Below are 14,125 nucleotides of genomic sequence, written 5' to 3'. Positions count from 1 at the left end.
TCTGTAAAAAAATCAATATTATATATAATATAAAGGAAAATAAAAAGCAATTTTTTCTTCTATTTCAGGACTTCCTCTCCACTTTACATTCATTCTCCTGTTAGTCTAGAGTAGTGAGATTTGACTTTAGGAATGGTGAGAAGTCTGGATCTTTTTCTCACTTACTGTGACCTTTGGTAACCCAAGCCTCAGTTTGTTCATCTGTGAAATGGGGAGAATAATAGTAATAGTACTTACTTCATAGTTATTGTAAGGATTAAGTAAAACAACCTACTTAATGCCATTAGCACACTTTTTGGTTCCTAGGTGCTCAGTAAATCATAGCAACTATGGGTATTTGGGTATGCTTGTGGAGCATCAAACATGATTGCAACAGGGAGAAGTTGAACTTCACTCTCTAGAGCTTAGTCCCTGTTCCCTAAAGGGCTTGGAGTTGATCTTGACTCTTGCCGTCTCATCCAGACATTTCCACCCGCCCTCCCCACCTCTGGACAGGATCATCCTCCTCTTGAGAATTCAGGCCACTGTTGGGAGCAGGAAAGGCGGCACGGAAGAGTGTGTGAATGCCTGGGAGGAGAGTTCCCATGGACGCTGGGGATATGTGAAGAAGGCCCAGGGGAGTTGCTGTGACCCTGGGTCTCTTCCTAGAGCAGTGAGTGCTGGGGAGAGAAAGAGACATCAGCTGCTGGACAAATTTCCAGTGCAGAAAAGCCCCGTTAGGACAGGCACACGGGGGCTGAGAGTAATCTAGGGAAGGAACAAAGGCTTGGGATGAAGTGGGACCCTCCAGAGTGCATCCCAATTTTTCTCCATCTGCGTAGCCATCAGGTACTTTTCTTTTCCTAATCAAGGGTGGATGATCAATGAGCATTCCTAAGCTTCCATGTCAATCTGGTGAGGCTTTCAGCTTGGCCAGCCTACTGGAAAGCAGAGTAATTGTCCAGGGATGCCCACTGGAAAGCAATAGGAGTACAGGTTTTGGAGCCAGCCAGACCTGGGTTCAGATCCCAACCCTGCCATTTACTAGTTGTGTACCCTTGGACAAATCCTTTAGCCTTGGGGAAGCTCAGTTCCCTGGTCTGTAAACAAACTGCTACTTACCCTACAGAATAGTAGAGGTTTAAAATGTAAATACCTAGAACAGAGTAGGCACTAATGCTAGTAATTGTCATTTCTGTAACCCCCCAGGCAGTATAAAGAGCTCTGGAGATGAGAGGGAAGCCCCAGTTGCTTCAAACTCCTGAACAAATCTCCTTGGTCCAGAAAGCATCTTTGAAGGTATCAAAACCAAGACCCGAGAGCCTGCCTCCCATAATTGGAGCATTATATTTACATCTCACATTGTTCATAAGGATACTTGAGGCCGTATAATTCAAGGAAGAACCTAGGATTTCTAGCCTTCCTTGCCTCTCTATTTCCATCTCTGATCCAGCCACTTATGTCCATGGGAATTAAAATATTAAACCCAGCTAAGGGGCCTTTTCCATTTGGTCTTTCATTACTCTCCAGTGCCTGGAGTCCATCCTGAAACTCAGCAGATGGGGGGTTAAGACTGATGCCCTGTCCTATCTCCTCCCCTCTCCATTCCTGACTTCAAAGTCTACATAAAGCCCGCTATTGCTTCCCTGACCCCGTAGTGGCAGCTTCAGCATCAGCTCTTGGCCAGTTCAAAACAGACGCTGAGCCCTGGCCCGGCTGCTCACAGTCCACTTTCAGGCCATCTGCTGCGGTAAGCACCAGCATGCTGAGGACCTATAGGGCCAAAGGTTGTTGCTCCTCGGGGAGAGGAGGGACAACTAGGTATAGAAGTTGCCTCAAGCAGGGAGTTTGTTTCATGATTAGACTTAGGAAGCAGCCCACAGGCAGAACCCCTGGTTTAAGGACCAGGACTCTATCTATAAAGTTGTGATCGGAGCAGACATTTACAGGGGTTAGCAGGTAGAACAATAGGGTCACCAGCCCAGGGGTGGAGGCAGGGGGTTGGTATTTGCAAAGAACATGTTAAGAGTTGGACCTGGAAATGGGAGCAGCTCAGGGACGAGCCTTTGTTCCGTCAGTATTGTCTGAAACGTATGCTCAACCATACACAAATCCAGGTCCAATTATTTTCATCTCTGGCTCTGGTGATTGGATAACCATGGTGTAACACTGTCTGGGATGGCTCTGGTTCCCTGGGGCCAGATCCTGCTCTGTAGATCCCTCAGGAGTAACTGTCACAAACTCAAGACCAGGGGAGGGTGGGGGGCCCAAGGCTCAAGGCTTTTGTCCCCACCATCATCTGTGGATTTTTCCAGCTGCTTTTCTTGGCCCAAGGATGATACCCACAGGGATGCAGATGGGGGAAGGGGAAGCAGAGAAAACAGTGAAGTCAGAACGAGCTAGGGAAGAGAGATATTAAGATGGAGAAATGGCGCTAGTAGTCCAGCCATCTGAAACAGGACTTTTTTTTAAGTAGTGACTGTGTAGGGAATGGTGAGAAGGTCTCAGCAAGCAACTTTCTCCTTTCCACCCCAGACTGAGGAGCACTGGAGTCCTGAGTGTGGGGTGCCTCCTTCTAGGACTGGGCTGAAGCCTAGGAACCCTGCTGCCAACATCTGGGGATAGGATCATGTCTGCTAACAAAGGCTGGTGGGTGCCACCCAAAGGTGAAGACAGCGTGTCTGATAAGTTCCTGAGGAAGACCAGGGAGTCTCCACTGGTGCCTATAGGTGAGTGGGGAAAAGAAGGGATGGGGGCAAGAAGGGGCCTTCTCTTAGAGAACATTTCTCCCAGTCCTTTCAAATGAAGCAGAGAACTCAAGTGGTCCTACCCATTGAACAATCAACAGCTAGAGGAGTTACCAATAGCAGAGGGGCCAGAAGACAAAGGGACACCGCCTTAAAATGAAATGAGGGCGTCTGGATGGGTGGAGGTGGAGGCCAACTGAGTGCATGGGACGTAGGGAAACACAATGTCAGGAGGGGAAGGAGCCGTTTGGGGTCCCCTAGGGCTTCCTTCCTCTAGGCCTTGGGAAAGTAGGAAAACAGCTGTATCAGATGTGGGAGCCAACGGGGGTTAGAGAAGGGCCCAGAGCAGACCTAATGGGGGTAGGGGCGTCCTGATGATGGGCTATTTGTATGTGGGGGAAGGGAGTCATTGGAGGGAGGCAGCTACTTGGAAAACGCCATCCAGAGGAAAACTCAGTCGTCTAGTAACCCTCCCACCCCCAGCAAAGCAGCTGTTCATCCGGATGCCCAGTCTTCTTATCATCTCTCATCAAGTGATGAGCTTGGTAGATGAGGTCCAGGGGTCATGTTCTCTGACTACAGGCTTAGGAGGCTGCCTAGTGGTGGCAGCATACAGGATTTACCGGCTGAAGGCTCGTGGTTCCACCAAGATGTCCATACACCTGATTCATACCCGAGTGGCAGCGCAGGCCTGTGCTGTGGGTGCAATCATGCTAGGTGAGTGGCATCACAGAATGAGAGCTGTGAGTTCTGGCAGTTAAGGGACCATGATTTCAGGCCCTATTCCCTATACAAGGCTCCATATCAAGTCCTTGGTGAAACCCCCATACCGAGACATTTTCAGGGTTCCGTTTAATCTTCTGTCCCAGGCCTGTGGGGACAATGTGGTCTGTTTCATGACAGTTTGTCCTAGAGGTGAGAAAAATCACGCAACAAAACAGAGGCTGAATTTCTCTTCCTCTTTGGATCAAAAGGCAGACAGCTACTTACTGGCTGTATGACAGTGGACAAATCCTTCTCTGATCCTTCGTTTCCCCATGTGTAACGTAATAACCACCTCTGGCTTGCCTGTATCACAGGTTGCTGTGAGGTTTCTTAGATAGAAATGCACTTGCAATGCTTTGCAAATTGTCAAAAGGGTTGTTCCCCAGGTTGTGCGGTCGGGTGCTTGTAGCAGCTGCTAAGCCCTAGGGCAGAAAGCTGGACTCTCAAGGGATGGGCTGGAGCCAGACCTCGGGGGCTCTGCAGTTGTTACTCCTCTCTGGGACACCTGGGAATCAGAGGAGGGGTGAAGCTTTCGATGCTAAGGGGTATTTTTCTTTCTCCCTCACACAGGTGCTGTGTACACAATGTACAGAGACTACATCAAGAGAGCAACACAGGATGCGGGGGAGAAGTAGGTTTCTACAGCCAAGGGCAGTCAGACCCTCTCACGTCAATCCCTGGTATGTTCCTAATAAAGGAATTTTGCAGAAAACTGACAGTCTCTTTTTCACCTGGGAGAAGATGAAGGAATTGGCAGTGGCTGGTGGGGGAGCTTAGAGCAAAGGGTTGGAGATCAGAGTTGTGGCCCTGAACTTCAGGACAACAGAAACTCTCAGGGGGGCAGAAAGAGAGGTGTAATAGACCTCCGATCCCAGAAACACAACAGTTCCCAAGCCAGCTCAGGCCCACCTAGAAAAGCATGGTAGACAGGACGCCAGGAATGGAGTGGGGGCATTAATAGCCTCCATGCTCATGGGAACACTGGATTAAAAGGCTGCTTCCCTGCCCTGACCGGTTTGGCTCAGTGGATAGAGCGTCGGGCTGTGGACTGAAAGGTCCCAAGTTCAATTCCAGTGGAGGGAATGTACCTTGGTTGCAGGCTCAATCCCCAGTAGGGGGTGTGCAGGAGGCAGCTGATCAATGTTTCTCTCTCTCATCGATGTTTCTAACTCTCTATCCCTCTCCCTTCCTCTCCGTAAAAAAAAGTCAATAAAAATATATTTTAAAAAAATAAAAGGCTGCTTCCCTGGAGACCCAGGCAGGAAGTAGGCTGCAGCTGGAAGCAGAGGCAGCGAAGCCTCATGGGAGACAACATAGATTTAGAACCCAAGGGCCAGGACTGGACTGTGCTGGAGGAGAGGGGGTGCCGGGGTGGGGATGAAAGCAATAGAGAAAGGCAGAGGTTAGAATGTTCTGTTCACTTATAAACCATGTCTAAGGTCAGACTTGTAAAAAAAATTCCATGTAAATTCTGAGGACAGGGCCTCCTGGGGTTAAACACTTCCATCCCCTCCTCCTTCCCTGAGCCAAACTGCTCTCTGTTCCCTGGGAATGGAGCCAGGCACAGGCCACAGAAGAAACTAGGAGGCCGAATGGGCCTCCTGCACTGGGCTCTGGGTTGGAGGCTCTTGGGTTGTTCAAGACGGCCACAGCAGCTCCCACACTCCGACAACATGGGGTCCAAGTCACATGAGGTCCCAGCTTCCAGTCCAGGGTGCAGCCCACTGCAGGGAGCAGGAGCTGCTGGGAGTCCTGGCATTCACATGGGGTAATTGAGTACAACATCTTGCTTGGCGAGCTCCAGCAACATAGGATCATCGAAGAACTTGCTGATGCTCACGTCTTCACTCAGGCCCTGCAGAGGGTGGGGGCAAATGAAAGAACGAGTCCTGTGTGGTGTCTGAATGAGGTGGGGGCCATCTGAGACCTGTGGTTGAGTAGGAAGCTGGTGGTGGTGGGGGATGGACTGTTAGCCGTGCTGTTTCAGGAGCCCCGCCTTTAGGGCTTTGTCATTGGGGAGCAGGCCTGGCTGCCTGAGGCCTGTACAGACTGCATCTCTAGGTTGTACAGTAAACTGCTTAGTCTTTGGGAGAAAGGTCCAAGAGTAAGAAATGAAGAGAGAGAAAACTCCGGCTGAAACCCCTGGGGGTCGAGGGGTGGTGACAGGTCTGAGGGCACACACACCTTTCTACGACGGGTTTTGATCATGAATTCCCGGGCCAGGTGAGGAGCTGGCTGTGGCTCCAAGGGGCGGATGACAATGCTCTTATCCAGAGGATCCCCAGGAACAATCTGAAAGGCAAAGGGGTTTCAGAGGGTCCAGGCAGACCTCTATTTGGTTCTGGAAGCAGGACTCTCTTTGAGGAGGTTGGAAAATGTCAGTCAGGACTCGGAAGGGAAACAGGTCATAAGGGATTGGCCTTGTACAGGTGGGAGGCCAAGTCGGCCAGCCGGCACCATCTTCTCACCTGCCAATGGTGAAAGACGGACAAGGAAAAGGCCTGCCCCTGGGTGTGAGTCCGCAGATCAGTCTCAAAGCCAAAAGAGTCGATAGCCGGGATGAAAGCTTTGATGGTGTAGAGAGGGGAGCCTGGAATGGGTGCATCCTGAGTCACGTGCCCCCTGAGACAGAACAAAGGCCGAGTCAAAAGCAGAGAAGCAATCTGCCCTCAAATACACCCCAAACCAGAACTACCATAAAAGAAAGAATGACTGTGAATGCACTGCAGGAGACAGAAGGGGCTGGGGTCCTCAGCCTAACACCCAGTGGAGGCCAAAGCGGCAGCAACCTCTGGGCCAGAGTGGGAACGTGGATGCATAAGGTTTTATAGACGTTCCCGCCACGGACACACTGCAGGACTTTCCCCAGGAGCTCTCTGAGGAGGGCTGCCCAATAAGGAATCTCAAATCTTAATCTGCAGGAAAGCGGGGGACTTCCTCATTCCTATTCTTACTTCCTTCTGAAAAAAATCGGCTCATTAGATTTCGGGAGTGGAGAGCGTGGGGAGGCTGGTCCCTCCATGGTAGCCGAGTGACTTCCTGCTCTGCTCGCCCTCTGTGTCTCCCTAACATGCGGGGGCTGCTCACCTGCGCCGGGCCAGGACAGTATAAACTGCGGAGACACAATCTGCAGGGGCCTGGACCTCTACAAAGTAGTAAGGCTCCATCAGGCGAGGAGTGGCCTGCAACAGAGCAACAAGAAGGGTCCTCAGCTTGGGGAAGGCTGAGGACTTAATGCCCTGGAGTAGCAGAGCCCCTCTCACTTACCATGAGGAAGGCAGAATAGACAACTCGCCTGGCTGTGGGGATGATTTGGCCCCCGCCCCGGTGCAGGGGCTCTTGGGCAACCACTGCATCTAGGATCTTAAACTTGACATTTCGAATCACTGAAAAGGAGATGGACAGCTGATTAAGGAGTGGCTCACGGCCAAGCAGCAAGGAGCCTCTTGTAGCTCTACAGCTATCTTGTGGCCACAAAAGAAAAGGTACAAAATTGCCCTACAGATGGGTATTCTGATAGGATACGCAAGGTCTATAGCAAAGAGGTCAGCAGTCAAGCATTACATTTACAGTGTTTGTTTCAGACATCATGAAGTTTCCCAGAAGTTTATGTGCTTCTTCTGCAGACATGTAATTATTTTTTGATATAGAATAAATTCTAGGAATTGCATATTTGTTCCCATTAAGTCCAATCCTGGTCTATAAACCACTCCAATCCCATCCTCCTTTTGATACAGCTCCTCAAACTTACTCCTTCTCAGGAATGAGGAACGAATGTCAACCTAGAAATGACTTCATTTCTAGGATGTACTAAGTGGTAGCAAAGGATAGGGAGGGAGAGGCAGGAAACTGGCTCAGGACATGGCATGGCCCTGCTGCTTCTCCTGCCAGGTCCCAAAGATAAGCCGAGCCCACCTCCTACACCCAGGAGCAAGGGCCCTGGGGCCCTAGAGGACTAAGGTGGGAGAGGTGGAGAAACTGGTAGACTTACACTCATCACAGAGGGGTCCCTCCCTGGTTCCCCACTGGAAACCTTGAACAATGCTGTCCTTCACTGAGCCAAGAAGAGCCTTGTCCACCTGCACAGAACGTAAGGGTTCTTTAGTAGTGATCCTGGCAATAGCCAAAGAGTTTAGAGGGAGGAGAAGGCAGGTACGCTGCTAAGAGGATATTCTCCTTCATCAGAATACACAAAATACTTTCAGGAAAATAAAAAAACTCTTTGTAGTTTCTTCCACTTGAGCTCACAGACCATCACCAGGCTCCCATCAGTTCTCCTGTACCTCAGAGGGCAGGGTATCATCCACCAGGATGTTGGGGCCGGTGGCATCAGGGCCAAAAGCCCAGATGGAACGGGCGGCCAGCAGATCCCAATCGTATTTGGTTTGGAAGAACTCTCCCAGCTTCTTCCTGGGGAAGGAGGAGGAGACAACGGAGGGCTCAGCCAGCTCTGTGATTGCTGGCTCCTAGGGCCACGGATCCTGCATCTCTGGAGACAGTCACCTCACCCCACCCACACTGCGCCCAGGACAATAGCAAAGTCGGAGAAAAAATTACTTCCCAGAAGAATGTGGGGTATTAGAGATCCAGCAGGTAAGTTATGGTGCCCTGCTCTGTCTCCCTTTAGCCCTGGAATGAGAGCTGTGTTCTTGCCTGTTCCACGTGATCTGGACCACCTCATTCTCGATGTCTTCAGCAAGGCCCTTTTCAAGAGGCTCAGCAATCATGGTGATCTTGTTCCTAGTTAGAGAGGAAATGAGAAAGGAGGTGGGTGAGCATGACTAGCAGAGGGTCATTTCTAAGAAAAGGGTGACAAAGGAACAGAGAAGGCAATGACATCAGTGAAAACCACAGGAGTAGAGCCAAAGGAGCTTATCTTTTTTTCTCATTAGAATCTACTTCTCTCTCTCTTTTTAAAAATATATTTTTATTTATTTCAGAGAGGAAGGGAGAGGGAGAGAGAGAGAGAAACATCAATGATGATAATCAATGATTGGCTGCCTCCTGCATGCCCCACACTGGGGATTGAACCCACAACCCGGGCATGTGCCCTTGATCGGAATCGAACCCAGGACCCTTCAGTATGCAGGCCAACGCTCTATCCCCTGAGCCAAATCAGCTAGGGTGAATCTACCACTCTTTATGAAAGTAAGGTTTGGGGCAACATTTATATAGAAAGGAAAAGTGACAATTGCAAGTCATCCTGGCACAGAAAGTCTTATGGCAAAAGGACTCCATAGGATCATGTCCAAAGGTATAATGGATCACAGGCCTGGGCTAAAACTCAAGTATGCTAAGCACCCCATCCCAAGACTGCGGGGTCTCTATTTCCACAGTGTTTGTGATTGTGGTGGAGTTGGTGGGGAGGTGAGAGTGTCAGTCCAAGGACACAATGACCCACAGCTTACTTCTTATTGGGTGTTTCAGCAAAGCACTTGAGAGAGGATGTTTCTACCACAGTCTCACAAAAGGTAACAACAGGGTCAGCCACCTGTTGGGAAACAAGATAAATTATTAGGCAAGGTCTCATTTTGTTGGAAGGATGACCTCCTGCCAAAGGGAATTCCGAGGGCCTCTTGACATCACCTCTGTGAGAAGCCTCCTTCTTAATCAGCATCAGTGACAAATACAATAGCAGGCTAAAAGTCACCATCACTAAGAAGCCTGAGAAAAATTAGTGTAGTGCGGTATGTTCTGGAGTCAAAAGTACATGGGATCAAATCAAGATCTGAATTATGGTCCCCCAAGGTATCCTTCACCATCCATTTGGCCGTCCCTCCACCATTCACTGAAATCACTCCCGCAGGGTCTGTCAGAGCTGGTACTAGAGACCGCCTGGGGAATACCCCTTCTGTTCTCAACCTGGGACTTCTCCCTGAAGCTCCCACTGGCCCTGGCCTGTACCTGGGAAACCCAGCATCTTATATAGCACCAGTCCTGGGCACATCAGTAGAAGAATCTAAGAGGGGTACTTGAGGGTACTCATTCCCATCACCCTAGGGCCTTGGAGAAAATGTGTCTCTCAACTGGGACACTGAGGCCATGAAAGGGCAGTTTAACTGAGGGGCTGTGTCAAGGCTTGACAATGTATCCAGGAGAGCCAGGCCCCACTCTCACCTGAAACCACACACTCTGAGCCTTAATCACCACAGACAAATTAATTGTCCAACTTTTTTTTTTTATTTAAACAAATAACCAAGAATAATTTTGGCTTGGGAGCATTGACTTTAAACACTGAGAATAACCCTGCAAAAGGGGGCAAACCAAATCTCAAATACCTTCCCATTTAGGGAGCAACAGATCATGCTTTTCTGAAACCGATCTCCTCTAGAAGGGTACCCCTCTTCCCTTGGATCTTCCAGGGGAATCTAGGGTTTAGTTGCTTGTAAAATCAGCCTGGAGCTGTGAGCCAAGCCTCCTGGCCAGGCAGGCACTCAAGAAAGAAAGGGGCTGCTGCTTTACCTTGATGTCTATCTCGGAGTACATCTTCCGCAAATCATGCATCACACAGTCCAGGTAGAGCTCTCCAGTCCCCAGAATCACGTGCTCACCAGACTCTTCCACCTGAAACACACAGCCCTACTGCTCACAGCCTGGACTCTATTGTGCCAGCAACAGCAGACAGACACAGAATCAAGGCTGGAACCAAGAAGGGGGTGCCTGAATCCACTATCATACACAGCCACTGCTCACGGTCGCATCCAGCCTCTTCAAGAAGGATCAGTGACCTATGAGTAAGTCCTCAATACTCCCTGACCACCCAGTGCTACTGGATGTGATGAGGTCACCAATACTCCCTGACAGTGCTACTGGATGTGATGAGGTCACCAATTTTACTACCATCTTATAAATTTAGGGAAAACCGTTTCCTATGTCTGTGGACATAAGCTGACCTTTTTTTTTTTTAGCCCTGGCCAACTACTCAGAAAGGTATGCTGGCAGGCTCAAGAGTGTAGAAGGGTCAGAGTGACTCACTCTTTCCTCTCTATTTTCTGGAAAATTAATTCAAAGTGTACTCTACAAGAAACATCTCTTTCCTATCTATACACTTGTGAAAGCTGCACACATACACACACACACGTCCCTTCCCCCCACCCACAAACATGGGTCTCATCCTGCCTTTAAATGACAGCAACAGGCAGCACAGACCACTTAGCTGGGGCAAGTAGGGCTTGGCAGCTGCAGGCCTCCGGCCTACCTTGGTGGTGAGGGACGGATAGCTCTTGTTGACCTTGCGCAGACCGTCCAGCATCTTGGGAAGCTCTGAGGGGTTGACTGGCTCCACAGCAATCTTGATAACAGATGTGGTGTTGAACTTCAAGGGCCGGAAAATCTGAGCCTGAGATCCAAAATGCAGAAGAGTGAGGACACCCGGCCTGAGTAGGCACACAAAGTGTGGACGTAAGAGAAGCTGAGGACCTACTTAGGAAGAGACTCTTCTCCAATCAAGAGCCTCTGGGCTGCCTGCAGGCAACCTGAAGGGCCATTTATTACTGTGTATTTTGGCAGAACAGAGAGAAGGGAAAGAATAAAAGGCATTCCTCCTAATGCCTAGCACCTGAGCAGAGACTCCAGCAGGGTCAGATCTAGAAGGCTGAGCCTGGGCTGAGGCCTGGAACCAGGAAATGGCAGTGACCCTGGGTTAGTTCCCTGCCAGTTCTGCTGCTTACTGCTCACATGTGCCGTGGCCTCTTGAGAAACTTTACCTCCTCATTGCCTCGGGGTTCAGTTATGGTTGCCGTCTTCACGATGGGTTGATCAACACCTTCAATCAGAACCCAGTTGCCAGCAGGAACTCGGTTCACCTCAATGTGGTACCTGGAGCAACATCCAATAAGCAGCGATGACACTTGGGCAGAATATTCATTTCATAAAAGTGTACCCAGTGCCTGCTGTGTGCCAGGCCCTGAGCCAGGAGCAGCGGTCAGCCGAACAGATACTTTCTAGCAGGGAGGGGAGCAATAAACAGTCACATGACCGCACATATATGTAGTTACAAACTGTAAGTGCCATGAAAGGAAAGTACAAGGGACTAAGAGAGGACAAGACAGGAAAACCTAATTCCAGTTTGATGTTGGTGGTAAGCAAGCCACTCTCAAAGGCACGGGATGTAAGGAGACGCCAAAAGCACCACAGAACCTATTGTAGCTGTCCTAGCCCTTCAATTGTCTTCTGCCTTCTAGTGAACGGGGTGGATTTGGAGGAGGGAAAGGGGCCTCGGCGAGGCCCAGCAGCCACATGAGGCACAGGACTGCCCAGTTCTGCTTCCTAGCTGGGATGCTACATTTAGGAGCCGACAAGCTACCCAGAAGCCCAAGCTAAATTTTATTCTGCAGATGAGGACGCTACAAGGAATCCAGCAGTCTCCTCTCTTGGTTAAAGAATAACCAGTGGAGGATGGGAAACAATTCCTTTTGGGAAGAAACGTAACAGTTGTGACTTAAGGAACACAGAAGAGGAAGAGGGGATTAAAATGAGTGAAAACAGAAACGCTGCTACAAAAGTTCATGTACGCCATCCAGACACAAAGGCAAGGCTCTTGGCATTACCCCAACAATAGCTGCCTTCTGGCCTCGCAACGCTGGGTAGTAAGAACTAGAAGTCAATGGATCTGCTGAGGGAGGGTCAACTTAGCCCCTGCTGGAGGGAGCCGGGCAGCAACTGTGTTTCCAGGGAGGACCACCCCTTGCAGCTGCTTGGGGCAGTTCCAATATGGCGGACAAGCAGGCCCCCAGAGGCTCTGGTTAGCAGTACCTGGCCACAGAGATCCAAAGGCGGCCCACGGTGCATATCTGGGAGTCTTCCTCATCCTCCAGAGTGTAGTTCTCCCCCAGCACCTTCACAGGCTGCCCAGCATGGATGGTACCACTTAGCACCCGGCCAAAGGCATGAAACTGAACCCCATCGTCTGTGCTGTACATCTTGGTAGTGTGGCACATCAAGGGACCCTGGAAGAGGGGACAGAGTGCAGCCTCACCCACACACACTCTCTAGGTAAGTATCACTGTTTCCACCTTCCCTCATAGCAATGCCATGAGCTCTGTGAGGTAGTCTAGACCTAGAAGATTTGGCGACCTCCTAGGAAAATTCCAACCACGCTTTTCCCCCTGCTTATTAATAGGTGTCAAAGGCATAAGAGAAAAAAACTATTTTCCTCCCCCCCCCCACCCGGGGAGGTGAGGGCAATAGGGAAAAAAAGCAGGTTTAGGATAGCAGATTGGCACTGTTAACTTGCAAGATTATAAAACGAATTTGCCCCAAATTTCCTCCAAAGATGTAACTCACAATTCTCAATTGTCTGTATGTTTATGCTGAGAAACTAGACTGCTGAAGGAATGGCTGGGAAAGAGCTAGGGCTGATCAGATTAGCAACCATTTGTTGAATCTTTAATAACTGGTAGGCACCATAACATTTTCTTAACCTTACTTAATTCTCATAATGACCACACATATTATTACCCTCATTTCACAGATCAAGACTCTCAGGCTGAGAAAGACTGAATAATGTTGCCAAGATCCTATCATGAGCAGTAGTAACATCAGGCTTTGAATTCAGGTCTGTCTGGGCTCAGGTGGAGGGGCAAGCAAAAAAGGGGGAAGAAGGCATTATTCCTGTAACCAGAAAACACTATCCCTGCACAGGAGGGAAGAGTCAGAGAGTTGGGGAGCCACATGCCCTTACATCAGGGTCACAGTCGCTCATGGCCTCGCCGAGGTCGGAGTCCACACCGCCGGTGTAAGTGTGCTCGATCTTGGGCTTGGCACCCACCTTTGGAGAAGGGATATGCTGCACACACATGTCCACAAAGCCTGTGGAGGAGAGAAGGCCATTACTCTATACCCTCACGGGGGGGGGTGAGCGGTGACGTACTCACCCACTCACTACACTATGATTTTAGGGGGAAGTGATACCCTATTTCCTGGGCGTATGATGCTAAAAGGCTGGAGTCACACTGGTGCCAGGAAGCACAAGCAGCAGGTCTCAGTGATTCCTTGGAACTCAGCTGACAAAGATTTTCCAGTATCTCTAACAATCCATGACCTTTTATTGAATATAAGCACTTACTGCCCACTTACACGAAACAGTAAGCACCCCATCTCTTCCCCTTTGGCAAACATTGCATATGTTTCTGTTCAGTAAGTTATCCTGGTTTTCTAACAGTCAATAAGTCATGCAAAAGAGAAGCTCCATTAGCACCTTGGGGTAGGCATATCTGCTTTTAGTGGTGTCTCCCATGTTAGACTGAGAGCCAGCCCAGAATGACTATTAAAGTTATGCACTCTGCAGCCTCAGACACCTATATCCCACCAGACTCAGACTCAAGAAATGGCTGAGGGGCCTCTTTGCCATCACCTTTTCCTCTCCTTTATTTTACAGATGAGAAATCAGTCAAGAGAATGACTGGCCCAGGGTCATCCTATGGAAGAGCAGGATCAAGATTCAGGTCTTTAGTAACCAGTCCAGGGCCCATTCTGCTATATCACCTGCCTTTCGTGTAACTAAAATACAGAAGAGACAAGCTCAGGGGAAAGAGAAATCTGAGTCTACAAACTGTCTCCCACATCCTGCCTGGTGCTTTTCCCACTATTGCACATCACCGACGAGTCCTCTCTCCTGACTGTCCCCTGGCAAA

At 49.6% G+C, this 14,125-nt stretch overlaps 2 protein-coding genes across 4 annotated transcripts in view; one reads left to right on the top strand and one right to left on the bottom strand.

Annotated features, from left to right (window-relative positions):
- The first annotated feature begins 654 nt into the window (after window positions 1-654).
- On the top strand, window positions 655-4,199 carry HIGD1B (HIG1 hypoxia inducible domain family member 1B). Of its 3 annotated transcripts, XM_080682585.1 has the most exons (5): window positions 655-828; window positions 1,189-1,278; window positions 2,515-2,708; window positions 3,309-3,443; window positions 4,062-4,199. In XM_080682585.1, the coding sequence occupies exons 3-5, from the start codon at window positions 2,609-2,611 to the stop codon at window positions 4,124-4,126; spliced, it is 300 nt and encodes a 99-aa protein (XP_080538711.1). In that variant the 5' UTR covers window positions 655-828; window positions 1,189-1,278; window positions 2,515-2,608; the 3' UTR covers window positions 4,127-4,199. The 3 variants fall into 3 exon arrangements, with proteins under 3 accessions (XP_080538711.1, XP_080538712.1, XP_080538710.1); XM_080682586.1 differs by lacking the exons at window positions 655-828; window positions 1,189-1,278 and adding an exon at window positions 1,636-1,729; XM_080682584.1 differs by lacking the exons at window positions 655-828; window positions 1,189-1,278 and having other exon boundaries at window positions 2,194-2,708.
- Window positions 3,671-14,125, bottom strand: part of EFTUD2 (elongation factor Tu GTP binding domain containing 2) — a 38,307-nt gene continuing 27,852 nt past the window's right edge. The window contains exons 15-28 of the mRNA XM_080682535.1: window positions 13,174-13,301; window positions 12,246-12,439; window positions 11,198-11,309; window positions 10,690-10,830; window positions 9,954-10,055; window positions 8,900-8,982; window positions 8,145-8,231; window positions 7,775-7,901; window positions 7,483-7,570; window positions 6,759-6,877; window positions 6,579-6,673; window positions 5,960-6,113; window positions 5,676-5,783; window positions 3,671-5,346 (exon numbers count right to left, since the gene is read on the bottom strand). Coding sequence (XP_080538661.1) covers window positions 5,251-5,346; window positions 5,676-5,783; window positions 5,960-6,113; window positions 6,579-6,673; window positions 6,759-6,877; window positions 7,483-7,570; window positions 7,775-7,901; window positions 8,145-8,231; window positions 8,900-8,982; window positions 9,954-10,055; window positions 10,690-10,830; window positions 11,198-11,309; window positions 12,246-12,439; window positions 13,174-13,301 — 1,634 coding nt within the window. The 3' untranslated portion in view covers window positions 3,671-5,250. The remainder of the gene's footprint in view (window positions 5,347-5,675; window positions 5,784-5,959; window positions 6,114-6,578; window positions 6,674-6,758; window positions 6,878-7,482; window positions 7,571-7,774; window positions 7,902-8,144; window positions 8,232-8,899; window positions 8,983-9,953; window positions 10,056-10,689; window positions 10,831-11,197; window positions 11,310-12,245; window positions 12,440-13,173; window positions 13,302-14,125) is intronic.

This window comes from Plecotus auritus (assembly GCF_963455305.1).
Source record: "Plecotus auritus genome assembly, chromosome: 7".
Lineage (NCBI taxonomy): Eukaryota > Metazoa > Chordata > Mammalia > Chiroptera > Vespertilionidae > Plecotus > Plecotus auritus.
This window is presented reverse-complemented; position numbering and strand designations above follow the sequence as displayed.

Excerpts from the sequence above, each read along its gene's own strand:
- HIGD1B (XM_080682585.1), top strand. The coding sequence starts at position 2,609 with ATGTCTGCTAACAAAGGCTGGTGGGTGCCACCCAAAGGTGAAGACAGC. Across the intron at positions 2,709-3,308 it reads GTCTCCACTGGTGCCTATAG|GCTTAGGAGGCTGCCTAGTG; the intron begins GTGAGTGGGGAA and ends CTCTGACTACAG. Across the intron at positions 3,444-4,061 it reads TGTGGGTGCAATCATGCTAG|GTGCTGTGTACACAATGTAC; the intron begins GTGAGTGGCATC and ends TCCCTCACACAG.